Source organism: Lipotes vexillifer, unplaced genomic scaffold, assembly GCF_000442215.2.
Source record: "Lipotes vexillifer unplaced genomic scaffold, Lipotes_vexillifer_v1.1 scaffold206, whole genome shotgun sequence".
NCBI lineage: Eukaryota > Metazoa > Chordata > Mammalia > Artiodactyla > Lipotidae > Lipotes > Lipotes vexillifer.
In genome coordinates, this window is record NW_006791083.1 from 214,013 (window position 1) to 231,892 (window position 17,880).

Here is a 17,880-nt window from a genome sequence, read left to right on the forward strand (position 1 = left end):
TCTTTCCCTGAACAGACCAGGTGAAAGCAGGGAGGGAAGGCAGCCACCCTTTGTCCTCTGCTCCCGCGTTCCTGTGGCTCAGTCTGAGCCACCACCACATCCATGGCTCACATCCTAACAACACTATCACAGCTTTTTGTAGGCTTGAGCCACCTCGGGGGAAGCATGAAGGCTAGAAACCTGCCCCTGAGTTGTTCTCTTGGACTGTTTCTTAGCTTCAACATTATTATCTTTCATAGGTTAATGTCCCTTCTACAGAGGGCATTCAACTCACATTTATTGAGGGTCTATGCCATCTGCCAGGCAGCACATTTCATCACCTTGCTTAATCCTCAGACAAACCAAGGCAGGACCACCAACAGGTCCTGCTCCTTTCTCAAGGAACCAAATGAGCCTTGGGACACCACAGAAAGTGACCTCTTCCCACATGCCACTGAACTGACCAGTTATTTAAATACGTCTGAGCAGGGCTGAAAAAGCCTCTTTGCCCCAAGCCCACAGTGATGTATTAGAAACAAGAATCAAGGAGCATTTAAAGAGCCACATCTAAGAGACAAAATAGGGGGTCATACTGGGAAGTCATGCAGGCTGGTCTTCCATCGTCAGTGACTTGGACCATGCCAGGCATAGCCTGACCCCAGAATCTGCACCCGCTTCTTACTTCCAAACTTACAACCTTGCCTGAATCACACACCTTGCCTGAATCACACACTTCTCTTGAATTTTTAAATACAATATTATTTAATTTTTTATGCATGTGTGTATTATTCTCCCTAATTATTAGCATGCGTGTTTTTTTGAGGGTAGAAAATTATGACTTATACTAAGTTGGCACCCAGTACATTTTTGTCAATTGATTTGGCCCCTGAACCCAAGAGCAAGTTAGGAGACCATATACGCTCGATGCACTTTCAAAGACTGACTCAACCTTCAACATTGTTTTATTAAGGAAGAGACCTCTGGTATTTAGATTTGTTCTGGATCACATAGGTAGAATCTCCAATCATGACATTGCCAATATAATAACATAGCCCCAAGTCACTGCCATTCTCATGTATTGAGTGGTCACAAAATGCAGCTCAAAACTGAAGTGACAATGTTATTTGGACTGGGGAAACAAGGTCATTGGAGACAGCTAATCAACAGTCCATTTGCTTCTCTCTGCATACAATAAGGCTTCATAAATAAGCTTGTTTAAATGTATGTGTTTACATTATACCTGTACTAAATGTGCCATGAATAGCACTTTACATCCACTGTCATTTCATTCTCACAAGCTTGGGCATTCCCTGCTCTCACACCATATATTATTATTCTGTTTTTAAAGTATGCAAACTAAGGCTCAGAGGATCGCAAACCAGAGATCTCAGTCTTTATAAAGCAAAACAATGGGCTATGAACTGGGGGTTGGAACCCGCATACTCCCACCACACCAGGGCTTTGCCCCACGTTGGTACAGGAGAGCACTGTTCCTTAATATGGGGTCTCTTCCCTGCTTCTGCTTCCTTCTAGCCAAGTAACCATGGGCAAGTTTTTAACTTCTTTGTCACCTTTAAATGGTGATGATAACAGTATCTACCTCAAGAGTTGTTGTGAGAATTAAATGAGATAATGCATGTAAAGCACTGCACATAATGTCTATCACTAGGAAACTATTGATACTTAATAACTGCTAGCCTCTGCTATTATCACACACTGCTAACGGGTGTTAGGAGAAAGGCAAGGGACAAATGCACCCTTGGGTGTCGCTTCCTCTTCAAACACTATGTGTTGAGAATCCCAGTCCCTAACACTAAAGCTTCGACAAGGAATAAAAGCAAATGCTAGCACCACAGAATCTTCCATTTCTGAACTGTTTGCTTGCAATGCAATGCAGAACAAGAGTATAAAGGTGATGTCTGTACACGTCAGAACACTCTCTCTTGAACACAGACTCTCACTTTCTTCTAGACCTGTGCTGTCCAAAATAGTAGCCACAAACCACATGTGGTTACTGAACACCTGAAATGTGACTCATCTGAACTGAGATGCGCAGGAAGTATAAAAGGCACATCAAAATTTCAAGACAGTACAAAAAATGTAAAACATCTCATTAATAGTTTTTTTATGTTGATTACCTGTTGAAAGCATAATATTTTGCATATAATGGGTTAACTAAAACATGTATCTAAAAATATGTTTTTAAATGGATTAACTAACTGTATGGAGGTTCCTTTAAAAACTATGACTAGAGTTACCATATGATCCAGCAATTCTACTCCTGGGCATATATTTGGAAAAGACACATGCACCCCAATGTTCATAGCAGCACTATTTACAATAGCCAAAATATGGAAGCAACCTAAGTGTCCAGTGACAGATGAATGGATAAAGAAGATGTGGTATATAAGCACAATGGAATATTACTCAGCCATAAAAAAGAAAGAAATAATGCCATTTGCAGCAATATGGATGGACCTAGAGATTATCATACTAAGTGAAGTAAGTCAGACAAAGACAAATATCATATGGCATCACTTATATGTGGAATCTTAAAAAATGATACAAATGAACTTATTGACAAAAAACAGAAATAGACTCACAGACATAGAAAACAAACACGGTTACCAAAGGGGAAGGCAGGGAGGGATAAATTAAGAGTTTGGAATTAGCAGATACAAACTACTATATATAAAAATAGGTAAACAACAAGGTCCGACTGTATAGCACAGGAAACTATATTCAATATCCTGTGATAAACCATAAGAGAAAAAAATATTTTTAAAGAATGTATATATGTATGTATAACTGAATCACTTTGATGTACAGCAGAAACTAACACAACATTGTAAATCAACTACACTTCAACTTTTAAAAAAGGGTTAACTAAAACATGTTTTTTAATTAATTTCACCTGTTTCTTTTAACTTTTTAAAAATGTGGCTGCAAGAAAAATTTTAATTAGATATATGACCCAGATCATATTTCTTTTCTTTTAAGGATGTCAGTGTCTCTATTTTTTTTTAATTTAGCCATTTTATTTTTTTAAATTTTTATTGGTGTGTACTTGATTTACAGTGTTGTGTTCATTTCTGCTGTACAGCAAAGTGAATCAGTTATACACTGATTCTTTTAGATTCTTTTCCCATATTGGTCATTACAGAGTATTGAGAAGAGTTCCCTGTGCTACACAGTAGGTCCTTATTGGTTATCTATCTTATATATAGTAGTGTGTATGTGTCAATCCCAATCTCCCAATTTATCCCACCCCTCCTTCCCCTCCTCACATTATATTTCTATTGTTCAGCACTGCTCTAGTCCACATGGCATGTACACCAAAAGGCCACATTTTGGAGACAATTCCAGAAATCAGTGAGCAACAAAACAATTCATGTAAACAGACTAGCAGTCCCCACTCTACTGTCCCCAGATCCCCAAGCATCAATGGTGATCAGCAAGCTATATTCAATGTATTAAACTATATATTTATCTACAACTAGGCCATCATGCTAACATTTAATAAATATGGCTTGTGTGACTGACAAAAATTGTCCAAAACACAACAGGAAAAGAAACATCAATGGATAAACAGATGAAGGACATGATCAAGTAATTCAGAAGAGAAAATGCAAACAGCTAAATACATTTCCCAAAGCAAACTTATTAGTCGAGAAGTAAAATCAAAACAACTGTTTTCCATTTATCAACATTAACAATTCAGTTCAATGAATGTTTACCGAGCCTCTAAGCAAAGATTCTTTAAAATTCTCAAGATATGATACATATTAGGATTTCACCTGAGTAAAAAATAATATATAGAAAAATGACTAGAAGGAACTATGACAAAAGGTCGGAATGACTATATCTCTAGGTGATGAAATTAGGGATGTTTTTTCACTCTTCATATTTTTCTGTTCTTTATACAATTTCTACAATGAACACGGATGGCTATTCAAAAAAAATGTCACTAAGTAATATATGTTATAGAAAAATTAGAAAATAGAGAAAAATTAGAAAATAAAGATAAGCCCAAAAAAGCAGCACTGTTCTTCTAATAATCAGAGAAAGTAAACAAAATAAAATAAAAGAATTTTAAAATGAGATGAAAATAACAAAGGGCTTCTTGGCTGTGAAGAGGTTCAAATGTTAAGAATTCTCACTCAAAAATACCTCTTATTTACCTAGAGATTTCCAACTTAGAGTATTTTTTTATCATTTTCTAACCCTCAAAGCACCAGTGAATGGAGTATTTAACAATGGTTACGGCTGGATAACGGGACTGCAGGTAATTTCTATTTTCCTTCTTTTTTTTTTTTTAGGGAGTGGAGGAAGTGGGAGTTATCTATATTTCTAGATTTTCTACAATGAACACGTTTCATTTAAGTAAGGAAGAAAATCAGTTAGTTTTAGGAAAAATCAGCTGTAACAAGTTGCAGATAAGGAAACTGAGTCTCCGAGAACTTATTCAATTTGCTACGAAGTGGGAGAGCCAGGACTCAAAACCCCTCAAATCTTTTGCCAAACCCACAGCCTTCCCACCTGGATCCCTTTGTTGGTGCAGACACGAGACTCATAAACGTTCAAATTGAGACTAGGGTCTTGGGTAAGCTAATATCAAAATTATTGCTATGCAGGATGCGTATGGATAATCCTCTTGTTTGGAGAAGCCACTCATTTAATGCATTGCTGCTGGAACTGTGTTAGATTTCCTGAGAAAGTAACCTGAACTTGACCCTAGCCTTTTGAAATTCCCACACTGCAGAGCTGCTTCTCACAATAAACAGGGCATTTTATTTGGCTCATCCAGCCATAATTCAGCTTAAAAATTGTACAAACTCCTGAGTTTTAAGGCTGGTATTCAAAATACATGTTTAGCTGGTGGAATTTATTTTTTTTATTTTTTATTATTATTATTTTTTTTGCGATACGTGGGCCTCTCACCGTTGTGGCCTCTGGAATTTATTTTTATTTATTATTATTATTATTATTATTATTATTATTATTATTATTATTATTTGCAATACACGGGCCTCTCATCGTTGTGGCCTCTCCCGTTGCGGAGCACAGGCTCGGGACGCGCAGGCTCAGCGGCCATGGCTCACGGGCCCAGCCGCTCCGCAGCGTGTGGGATCCTCCTGGACCGGGGCACGAACCCGCGTACCCTGTATCGGCAGGCGGACTCTCAACCACTGCGCCACCAGGGAAGCCCTAGCTGGTGAAATTTAATAACTCTCCCTGGCCTCGCTTTTGTTAAGAGCAACGCAGTTGTTAATCCAAAAGCCTTGGGTCTAGCTCACATTTTGATGCCACATAGCAATTCATTTTCATAACTGTCTAAACTGCAAATCAGCACTTTGCAAACACACTTACTCCAAAAATCCTCCTTCCTCCTCCAGCCGTTTCCAACTCAGAGTAAGACCGGACCATCAAACATTCTTTCTTGTACTACAGCACATTCCAGACCTCACGCCCACCCAGAGGTAAGACCTGCTCTTTAGCCTGTATCTTTATGCTTGTTCACGTTGTAAACTGTATTCTGGCTGCACTGTTGGATCGATGTGGGTTCTTGGGGAGAGGTTTTCTCTCTCTCTAATTCGCCACATGTGCCCCAGGGCTGTGTCCTCTTTGCTCCCTCCCTCCTCCCTGCACTGTCTTTTGACATGTTCCCAGAGAGCATTAGGAACTTTGACTCTATGTTAAATAAAACCACACCAGGAGGTTTATCTAGGGGAAAATGTACAGGGCATTTTTTAAAGGAAAACATGAGCGATTTGGGAGACCAGTCACACTAAAGGGTCCCTCCATTAGTGCAGGACACCGTGAGCCCCTTGCACTGATGGGAAGGATGGTGGTGGTGACGCCGGCTTGCGAAGAGAAGGAGCAAATGTGCTCTGTGGAAGGGGATCCACGGCACTGCTGGCTCTGACGTCATCTTGTAAGAAGATGCTTGTATCAGCCCAGGACAGAAGGGCTGGGTCAAACGCCACCACTCCTTGCTTTTATAGTATCTATCTACACACCAAGAATAAAATGAATACATTCACAGATGAATAAACTATCAATAAACAGTTACCACTCTTCCCTCTGCTTCTGGGAAGCTAGTAAACCCCATATGCTGAAAGGCAAGATACAGCCAAGATAAAGGGCAGAAAAGGTAATGGACGGGCAGAAAGAGAGTGCCTTTCACTGACAGAAGTCATTTTTAGTCTTTTTCTGATGCTGCCTGAAACATAAAAAATCATAAAAATCACTAAAAGAGTACTTAGCATCTTCCATAACTGAAACATTCTGCTAAACACAGGCTAAAGCAAACAACTCCATATACTGCTGGGATACTGCCTCACAGTCCCCGACCTCCAAATGAAAGCAAACCAAAGACAGCCGAAGCTCACAACCTACAGCTGTCAGCAAGGTTCAGTGTGCTCCTAAGTCTTGCGAGGTATCTGGAGAGAAAGGGGATCCCGGTCCTCCTGAAAACAACAGGGGGACAGAACACAGGCTGGACATCAGGTGTGACATATAAATCTGATGAGAAATTCACCGGCTAAGTGACACCAAGTAAAACCGGAAATCCTTGGCAGTGGTCGAGTGTTTACACTCATGGGAGGGGCACTGTGTGGCAGAGAGGTCCAGGGCTGCACCCTGGCTCCCGCACTTCCAATCTGGTCCCCGTGGCTAAGTTACTTTAACTTCTCTCTCTCAGCCTAAGTTTTTATAATATCATAAATCCCCATATCATAAAATGGGGATATTCAGAGTATCCATCCCTGAGAACTGTTTTGAAGATGTAGGAGGAGGACTCACACCATGCCTGGCAGACAGCAGGCACTCAGAGGCCTATGCTACCACTGCCTCTGTTCCATTGTTACCTGAGAAGGGTGGAGATGGAGTTCCAAACTGAAAAATCAGAGCAAGTATTAGAGAAAACAGGTTTTAGTTTATTCTGAAGCCATGAAAATATACAGATCATATGAACACAAAAATACCAAGGGCCAATTTTCAAAATCAAATCAATCTAACTAGTCAAATACACGCCCCCCGCCAAATTAACCAAGCTAATAATTGCAAATTAACATTAAAAATTAACACAATTTGCCTATTACATTAGCAAAGTTTTTGTAATTATAATGACTAATGTTGGTCATAGGGCAGTGAAACAGGCACTATAATATTTTCACAAAGTTATCTGGTATCAGAAGTCATTAAATATTTAACTAAAATTTACCCAATAATTTCATTTCTAAATAATGATGCCTAGAGAAGTAAACCAAAATATGGAAAATTCGATGTGCATGATGATGGTCTCTATACTATTTACAGAGAAAAAGATGTAAATGATATAATTGATGAAATATTATGCAGCAACAGAAAGGATGGTTATGAAAACAAACATTGTAGAAAAAAACTTGCAATACAATACTATCTGAAAAAAGCTAAGATACTAAATGGAATATAATTTATGATTACAACATGTGAAAAAATTAATTTGTACAGGAAAAATGTTAACAGTGGTTGTATTAAGAAAGTAGGATACTTTAAATAATCTTTTAGCATCTTTAGTTTCCACTTTTGGAAATATGGACAGATTTCTTTGGAAAACAAACATACATTTGACAACTGTGCTCCAAACTGCTTTGATGAAAATCAGATCATCCACTGGTATTCATTCGTGCATTCACTTCCATTAACGGTACAGACTGCGTAAGCCAAGTCACAACTCTTAGAAGTGCTCTGTTTCCACAAAATGTGTCAGAGTTAATATCAAAATTCTTCCTTTTCTTTATTTTTTTTAAAGCCTAATTCTCCAGAGAACAACCTGTCCAATTCTCACCTTGGCCTTATTTATATCCATTTCCACTTTCAGGTTGAAGGAAAAGGAAGAAGGGGCAGGAACAAAACCAGAGTCTCTATCCATGGCCGCCCATGGTCCCTGGAGGTCCCCACCAGCCACCTCAGCGGGGCCAGGTCGCCCTAGTCCTTCCATCTCCCCAGCCTCGCTAGCACGCTCACGAAAAAGGCCAAGGTGTGCAAGTCAAGTACACGTTGACTGGTGGTCTCCCCATGGGGTTTCCCGCAAAAGGAGCCCATAAGCCACCACATCTCCCATCGTTAGCAGATCAGAGCAGATGAGAGAATTTGTAAGCTATGGTGACTCCAAGTTCTTCCTCATCTTACCTTAAGCTCTATGCTCTTTGGACCTTTCCACCTCTAGGCAAAAAGAACTGAAGTCTCGACAGGCTGATGGGTTGGATCAGAGCACTGAACATTCACAACATACTGAGGCCGTTTTTGCAGCACGCGGCCCGGACGTGGACCCAGTCACCTCAGTCAGACTCGGAAGAGTCTGAGATTACTGAGTCTCTCTGACTCAGAAGAGTCTGTGATGTATTGACCCAACAGCCTGCAGCTTCCCAAACCATCACTATTAATGCCAAACTGATAACCCGTTAAGCATAAGGGAATGTGTCAGTGAAATTTAAAGGAGCCCGGCTCTTCTCGTGGGTCAAAGATAACTTGAACATCACACACTGCTGAACTTCAGACCCAACCCTTGGAGCTCAGGCCACACTGAAGGTGTCTGAAGCAGGGCTGGTGTAGACGCAACTTTGTTTACCCTGTCGGCCAAAGGTTGCACTGCTGGAGTCATGCTGGCTAGGCGTGGCCAGGCTCACAAAGGCTCCTTGTAGCGCTGCGGCCCAGCCTCAATGGCCTGTCTGTTACGTCTTCTGGGACATTTTGATGTGTCATGTGGACCCAGCTGTCAAGCCTGGCAATCAGGTCAAATCCTTCATACGTTTCTTCTTTTTGATGTCATAACTTTGAGACAAATGACACCGCCCACCAATAACCGGGTAGCCCTCCAGGAAGGGCTTCCCTCCTCCCCTTACTGTGTCTCCCACTCACAGCACATCTACGGCCAAATGACAAAAAGCAAAATGACCCACTTTGTGCATTGCCATTTAACGAAGAATAAAGCCAAGCACAAGGAAGGAGACTTCATCTGGGGCTATTTTCACTTTCTATCAGGCTCTAGAGGCTGTGACTTAAACAAATGTGAACTATCACAAACCAAACTCTGATATGATACTGGGATAAACATCATGGATTATTTAACTCTGACAAATCAATGTTCTAAAAACCAGAGATCTGAAGATTTATTTTTCTTCTTCAAACCTGACAATTTTTCAGTTTAAATTTCTCCCTGGCTTAAGGAACCATAAAAGGGTAAGAATAAGAGCCCTCCCAGCCCCCATCTTGATTCCCCCGTGGGGTCAGACTGTGCCCACTGAGCCCTGCTGCCTGTCAGGGGCCTAAAGATTGGTATAGTGCTTCACAGCTGCCATCCCCCACCGAATGCAGGGAAATGTGTCAGCAGCTGGGAAGTAAGTGGCGGGCCGATCAGCCAGCTCTCTCTCTCTGCCAAGGCCCAGTCACTCCCTTTTTGCAAGATGTACAGCCAAAGTATGCCCTGCACACTGCCATTGGGGTGGCACGGGGAAATCTCAGCTCATTTGATTTAGAAACAGATGAATAAAGCCTTTGGTGAGGATGAAGACATATCCATGATAGGCAGTGGCCACTTGTCTTCTCTTCCCATGCTCCATGCTCTCTCCCTAAGCAGAGCAAGCTCAGAAACATCTAAATGCTGGCGATTCCCAAATGTGTATCTCCAGACCCAGTTTCTCTCCTGAGAGCTTGTTTTCCAATCGCCGTATTTTCAGCTGCCCTATTATTCCTCAGCGTCCACAGCTAATCAATCATTAAATGATATCAATTCTATTTCTCTTAGCATGTAAGGCTCCCCTATACCTATGTCCTCAAACCTAGGTCACCCTCACCGAGTCTTATCTGGACAATTGACCCGGTTCCTGAGGCCCTCCTGGCCTCCAGTATCCCCTGCCTCTAATTCATCCCTCGCTGCCATTGACGTCAGCCTAGTAAACATCAACACAGTATCTACTGAAAAACACTGGTTCTCCTAATTGTTTATGGATAAATTCTGAACTCTTTAGTATGACACTCAAAGACCTTCACCACCTGGTCTCAACTTCCCTGTCCAAACACACCTTCTGCTATTTCTTACCCCACGAGTGCTCTGCATTATTGCAGCTCATGCCCGACAAAACCGCCAAAGCTTTTTGTCTGAAGAAACGGCATCTCCCCTGCACAGTACCTTCTGCTACTTAACCTCTACCCCACAACTCTTATTTATTCTTCAAGACCCAACTCAAATGTCACCTCCTCTGTGAAGCTCTCCCTAAGCCCTACAGCTGTAGTCACACTACCCTCTCTGGTGCCCTAATGTTCTCTGCATATTTCTATCCTAAAACAGCACACTGCACCACGAGGATCTGTTAAGATGCTGGTTTCCCCCAAGACGATGCTGGAAGGACCTTGACGGTAGGAACCATATCTTTATCTCTGGACCAGGTACAGGGTTGCACAGAATACACACTCAGTAAGTGCTGTTGAGTCCATCAACAGATGTAGGAGGAATTAAGGCAATGGAGGAATAAGGTTTTGACAGTCAGGATACTTGAGCCTTGCTCCAGCTGCCTCAGAGTCGAGTGCTGTGGGAATTTAGTTTCTCATCTGTTGAATACAGGGGTGGGGCTATATGATTTCTATGGTCCCTTTAACCCCTCTGTTCTAGAATTCAGACTACATTTTCCTTTAAAATCTACAATGAAGAAAGACTCTATAAAACCCCATGGTAATAATATGTTCCAGGAGTTTGGACACACTCCACAAAGCCAGCCAGGAAAATTGCTGCTCTGCCAGGCCACTGGGTTGAGCTCCCAAGGATGGCCAGCAATGGAGGCTCCCCCCCTAAACTCATAAATCCCCCGCTGCCTTCTGTTACATTTGGAGAAAATACCCAATTGCCCTCTTTTCTGTTTCACTCTGAATATTTTGGCCAAAATGCTGCTTGTTAAATATTATGCACAAGAAAAAAAACGACGACAAAAAGCTAACACGCCTTGAAAATAATGAGGGCTAAAAACATGAATTAAACCACTAGGCTTACTATGGAAAACAGTATGGAGGTTTCTCAAAAAACTAAAAATAGAACTACCATATGAACCAGCAATTCCACTCCTGGGTATATATCCGAAAAAAACAAAAACACTAATTTGAAAAGATACACGCACCCCAATGTTCACAGCAGCATTATTTACAATTGCCAAGATATGGAAGCAACACAAGTATCCATCAGCTGATGAATGGATAAAGATGTGGCATATACATACAATGGAATATTACTCAGCCATAAAAGAAGAATGAAATAGGGGCTGCCCTGGTGGCACAGTGGTTGGGAATCCACCTGACAATGCAGGGGACACGGGTTCGAGCCCTGGTCCGGGAAGATCCCACATGCCGCGGAGCAACTAAGCCCGTATGCCACAACTACTGAAGCCCGCCCACCTAGAGCCCGTGCTCCACAACAAGAGAGAAGCCACCGCAATGAGAAGCCCGTGTACCGCAACAAAGAGTAGCCCCCGCTCGCCGCAACTAGAGAAAGCCCACGTGCAGCAACGAAGACCCAATACAGTCAAAAATAAATATAAGTAAATAAATAAATAAATTTATTTTAAAAAAAAAGAATGAAATAATGCCATTTGCAGCAACACGGATGGACCTAGAGATTATCATAATAAGTGAAGTAAGTCAGACAGAGAAAGAGAAATACTGTCTGTTATCACGTACATGTGGAATCTAAAAAATACAACAAACTGGTGAATACAACAAAAAAGAAGCAGGCTCACAGGTATAAAGAACAAACTAGTGGTTACCAGTGAGGAGAGGGAAGTGGGGAGGGACAATGTAGGGGCAGGGGATTAAGAGGTACACACTATTAGGTATAAAATAAGCTTCAAGGATATATTGTACAACATGGGGAATACAGCCAATATTTTATAATAACTATAAATGGAGTATAACCTTTAAAACCTGTGAATCACTACACTGTACACCTATAACATAATATACATCAACTATGCTTCAATAAAAAAGAATTTTTTTTAATTAAAAAAAAAAAACTTCTAGGCTTGATAATCACCTCGTTACCCCATACTCTGGGGGTGGCTGGTACCTCAGGACGGCCACTTCTGTCCTCGCAGGCTGGGGAGCAGGGTAAGGCTTGACCATCTCGTGGAGCATTCCCGGGTGCTGGTCACTGTAGAAAAGTCCATGCTCCTGGGTCTTGCCCACCGGGGACATCATTTGCTTGGTCTTGAAGGGGTACTCGGGTGGAGGACCTCGGGGGTCCAGCACTTTAGCTGCAGGCTGGGCTGGGGAGGGCCCCCCGCCCGCCTTGAACCCCTTTCCGGTCCCTGGGCCAGGGAGGTGTTGCTTTGCACCGTTCCTCTCCAACGACAGCTGCATGATCCTCTCACTGAGAGAGCGGACGTGGCCCTGCTTGAGCTCCTTCAGCGCCTCGTCCTTGTGCGCCTGTCCGCTGTTGGCGCGGTTCACCGTGGGCCTGCCCTCAGTCCGCGCCTTCTGACTGGCGCCCCCGGCCATGTAGTAGCCGTGACCCACAGCCCCCTGCTGCTGCTGCTGCTGCGGCGGCGGCGGCTGCTGCCCCCGGAAGAACTGGGACTGCGCTTTGGCCTCCTCATACGTGGGCAGTTCCTCGTTGTTCTGCTGAGGCTGCGTGGACCGCACCTGTTTCTCCATCACCGTGTTGTCCACCTGGTGTTCCTGACCCTGCGGTTCCTGGCGTGCCGACTGGTAGACCATTTGTGGGTCTTCTTGAGTGAGGTTTTCCGTGGAAGAAAAGTTGTTTGTGGGGTGGGCTGGTCCTGCACTCCCTGTGGCCTGGTGCTGAATGGCCAGCAAGTTCATGTTCTCAGTCGGGGTACCATAGCGCAGTTGCTCCTGGATCAGCCGCTGTAACACTGTTCCAGCTGCCGCATCCTCGGAACCTCTCATTTCCACCTCTGAGATCCTCGGGAAGTTCGGTGGGTGGAAGTTACAAAGAGGATCCTCAACTAGAAGGTAAACATGGGAAAAAGATGTCAGGCTGTTCCACGCAGATATAGGTCTGGACGTACATGGTGAATACCGAACTTTCTAACGACAGAGGCATTTAAAGATTTCCAATACACCGTCACTCCCATTTACCCTACAGTTTCTCATGGAAGCATCTCTCCAAATCAAAGTGTCTCTACTACTCTCCCTTCCCTTGCCTACTGTTTCCTCCTAGACCTTGCTCGGGCCTTCAAACCCTCCCTTTCCTTTAAGCTCCCCACCGACCCCTTCTCTTCATCATATAAACAGGTCAAGTCTTTCCCATCTTAAAAAAAAAAAAAAAAAAAAAAAAAAAAAAAAAAAATAAAACAAGCAAAACTCAGAGCCAAATAAAAAGAAACCATCTTTCCATGGCTCCACGTAAACCTCTAAGAGCCACCCTGCATCTCTCCTCCCCTTCTAATCGCCCTCAGAAAGCAACTGATACTTGCCATCTCCACTTTCTGAACGTGCCGTCCACTGCCCTCCCTACCGCTCTGATTAGTAATCATTCCCAGGGAGAACTTTCCAGCCTAACCTTTCTGAAGCACTTAGCATGTTGATCACCCACTTCTTGAAATGCTCTCCTCACTCAGCATCCAGGCCACCCCCTCTCATGGTTCGGGATCCTGCTGTTTCTCCGTACACTCCATCTCTGGCTCCCTTTTCTCCACCTGCCCCTTGAATTCTTTCCCACAGCTCTGCCCTGAGCACTCACCCACCCTCACTGACAGATTCTCATCTCATCCACCGCTCGTCTGAACCTACTGACCCATGGCCCACCCATTTACAACCACCAGCCGATGGCCCACGGGTCCTCCAAACGCAACGTGTCTTCCTCAGCCCATCCAAACAACCCCTGGATCCCTGCCTCGTCTGCTCTTTGCCAAGCCAGAAACCTGAGAGTTTTCCAAAATTCCTTCCTCTCCCTTACCCCCAACATCTGGTCAGCGCCTGCCTGTCAATTCTACCTCCGAAATGAAACATCTCTCCCAACTCTCCCCTTTATTCCCCTGCCAGTCTCCAAGTTCATTATCAATAACCACAGTACAACCACAAAAACCATCTTTAAGGAGCATATGATGTGCCAGGTATTGTACTAAATTCCTTCCTTTATTTAGTTTAGTCCACATATAATCACATGAGGCAGGTATTAATTCCCCCATCTTACAGATAAGGAGAGAGGTTTAGAGAAGGTAAATCACCAAGGTCGCAGAGGTAGGAAGAGACAGATCCAGGATCCGACTCATTCCACAACGAAATCTGTGTTCATTCCGCATGACAAGCCCGTGGAGCCCCATACCCAAACCATTCCAAGAGCCCCCTCATCTATTTCTCTGACACTAGTCTCTTTTCCACTTCCAAACCCACCCCCTCAGACTCCAACTTATCTTCCGCACTGCCCTAAGATTGTTCAAACCGGAAAACTTAATCATATGACTCCTCTGCACAAAATTCCTCAACAATGAATTACAGGATGAAACTGACAATCCATCACAGGGTGTAGCAGGCATTGCTTTGTCCATCCAGCAACATTTCATGCCATCACTGGCCCCCTCACCGGCAACCCCTTGGAGTTCAAGTTCCAGCAATACCCTAAGAAGTTCCCAGACATGCTAGCTCTCTCTGGCCTCCAGGACTTTGCTCCCATCCATCCCTCTGCCTAGAAAGATGCATCTCACCACACCCTTCTTGGGAAATTCCTAGACATGCTTTGAGTGACGGCTCCAAAGCTACCTTCTAAGTAGAACCCTTCCTGCTGTAGCCCAGCAGGCTTGAGCCCTCCTTCTCCAATGCCCGGGCTCCATTATTATACCTCCCTTAGAGCAGTCATCACAATAGATGGCAATTACTTATGTACACAGACTCTAAACTCCTTAAAAGCAAAGATCTTGCCTCCTCAGCTGGGTATCCCTAGCATACAACTCAGTGCCTGCATGTAATGGGGGTCAAACATGTAACCAGTAAAAGAATATCTGAGCACCATGAAATATATAATTTACCCCATTTCACAATAGTACTAAGAAGCAGTGTATTGAGGATATTTATAGTGTTAGGATAGCAAAAATTCTACTACTTACTACCGGCAAGACTTTGAGCAAATCACTTGCTCTCTTAGAGCTCAACATCCTCCCCTGTCAATAGAGGGAGGTGAGCTAGCCCCTTAGAGATAAGCAGCCTTAGAGATAGCAGCCTTCACTCTTACAATTCCATGCGGTGATGGTTCTTTGTTTTTACATATGCACGGGACACATCATTTTCCCCCAAACTATCTTTCTTCCCCAAAGTTGCCTTTTTTTTTTTTTCTATGAATGGCATCCTCATCAGAGACAACCAGATAGAAATTTCAGATTCAATTTTGATCCTTTTGTCTCCTTTGCTCCCTACATTTAATCAAGTGCCAAGCACTTTTCAGTCCACAGCGAAATGAGAAAAAAATGAAGGTGGTGTGATAAGTGAAATGAGAAAAAATGAAGGTGGTGTGATATGCTTACAAGATATAGAAATACACATATACATATGTATATACCTAGACATAAGTCCTTGGGTTTATTGTCTTCTTTTGGCAAGGGATTCTGTCAAGGATTACATCCCTCTTACACTTTTCAGTATTAAAATATGAGAAAAGGCGACCGTAGATGACATTTTGAGTGTCTCTGTAACAGCAAAGACTGCAGCCCCAGCTTCCATGCCCTCAGCTACTCCCCGGGTTCCAGTCCCCTAACCAGCTGTCTAAATGTCCTGAGCAGCCTAATGTCTCTTGCCTCTGGCCTCTTCTCCTTTTGATCAACACTGTATTTATCTGTATTTGTCTACTAGAATTCAAGCACCAGAGAACAGAGAGTTTTATCTGTTACGTTCACATGCCGTATACCCAGTGCCTAGAATACTACCCCAATATACAGAAGGCATTCAGGAAAGAATTGTGGGGGGCAGGGATAAATCAGAAGCTTGGGATTAACATATACACACATGAAAGCGATAAACAACAAGGACCTACTGTATAGCACAGGGAACTATATTCAGTATCTTGTAATAACCTATCATGAAAACGAATCTGAAAAAGAATAGATAGATAGATAGATAGATAGATATACATATAACTGAATCACTTTGCTGTACACCTGAAACTAACATAGAATTGTAAACTAACCATATTTCAATTAAAAAAAAGTGGTTAAAAAAAAAAATAATTGCCAAGTAAAGAACTTTACAGACTGGTTCCTGAAGCTCAACTCTGATCGACCCCCAAAATCACACCTCTGTGACCTCAGGCAAATTACTTGGCTTCTCTGAACCTCTCTGCTCTGTATAATGGTCAGGCTTCATACCTGCCTCACAGGACAGCACGTGGAGTAAATTCAAACTTATTCTTCGCCTTCAGAGAAGGTGTAGAGTAACTGAGATTTAAATCAGAAGTTCAACCACAAAAATTTTTAAACAACAAAAGCAGATCATTGAAAGTCCACGCAAGAGGAATTGCCAAATAATTGTAATAAGTGATGAACAACCCTAGGAAAGCGATTAACAGTGTGGGTTGAGTTGAGCCATCACTCACGCTACAAATACCAACTGCCAACCTGTTATATTCAGGCATTCTGATAGGTGCTGGGGTTAGGAGAGTGAAGTGGACGGTCCTTACCTTCAGGGCTTAATGAAACAGGCAAATTCAAATAAAAATCAACACTTTAGAATAATAATTCAAATAAAAATATATATCCAAAGGAAAAAGATTTTTTGGGATGAATAATAAAAGGAATGGTGTCTCATTAAGCATGAAAACTACCGAATTTCCTTTTCATAAGCACATTTGGCAAGAACCCTGAGATCTTCTTTAAAGTGGTTTTGAAGATCCCTTTTCATGGTTTAACCAATCTCATAAACCCTCAAAAACAGGCAGAAAGTTTTTACAAAGGAAGCAGTTCCTTCCTGACTATAGTTTTGAATTTCTCTGAGTTTCTGAATCATTTGCAAAAAGAGGTAAAAATGAAAGCAGAGAAGAAAAAAAGGAATGAAAGATTCTGGGAAAGAATACAAAAGAATATTTAGGAATTAGAAGAAAATGAAGGCATAAATGGTATAATTCTGAAGTTCCTACATACTTAGGAACTCTGTTGAGAGGGTCACATATTACAGTAAAACAGTCTATTAAAACCTTGTTCATGTTTACCAAACATTAAAAATAAGGCACCTACCAATATAGAGACAACCAATAATCCAATATGCTGATATTTAAAACAAGGATAGAGAAAAAATTATGCAAAAGAGCGAACAATGAGAAACATAAGATTGTTCTGCTTTTCCAACACAAGTGCCAATAAAAGAACTTACCAACTTTTTCCCTGACGCTACTGTTTGCCTCCACCGTCAAAGATGCTTCATGCCTCCCAGAATAGAGCTGAAAGTCTGGGAAAAAGTAGTTGGGGTCTTCCAGAATCTGGATGGGACTACTGGGGCTGTAACAGGCAGGAGGGGGGCCTGGGGGCAGAAAGCAAAGTGCATATTAGTGCCAATGAAATCCTCCTCTCCCTCTTTGCCGTGTGAGTCACACTAGCTGTTCTCCCACACACATTTCCACTGGCAGTGGCAGCTCTGTCTTTTCGATTCATAAAATTCCAAAGTTACTATTCAGAATCATCACAAGTCTAGCCACCCACCAAAATGACCCGTGAGGTCACAATAACAATTTTCAAGACACGCTGAGTGAAGGCAGGGACCCTTTCTCACAACCTACTTCCAAGGGCAGCAGCAGAAACACTGGCAGAAATCAAGTCCCCTGAGGAACTGGACAAGTCACCGAGTTTGGAAAGGTCAAGGTGGGGGACAGAAAGGAGGGAGGCAGGGAGGCCAGAAAAGGAAAACTAAAAGGGGAAGGGCAGCTGTCTC

The 17,880-nt window shown here is 42.6% G+C and overlaps 1 protein-coding gene across 1 annotated transcript in view; it reads right to left on the bottom strand.

The window, feature by feature from the left end:
• AMOTL1 (angiomotin like 1) overlaps positions 1 to 17,464 on the bottom strand; it is a 70,454-nt gene extending 52,990 nt beyond the window's left edge. The window contains exons 1-2 of the mRNA XM_007464190.1: positions 17,326 to 17,464; positions 12,041 to 12,974 (exon numbers count right to left, since the gene is read on the bottom strand). Coding sequence (XP_007464252.1) covers positions 12,041 to 12,915 — 875 coding nt within the window. The 5' untranslated portion in view covers positions 12,916 to 12,974; positions 17,326 to 17,464. The remainder of the gene's footprint in view (positions 1 to 12,040; positions 12,975 to 17,325) is intronic.
• Positions 17,465 to 17,880: the final 416 nt, after the last annotated feature.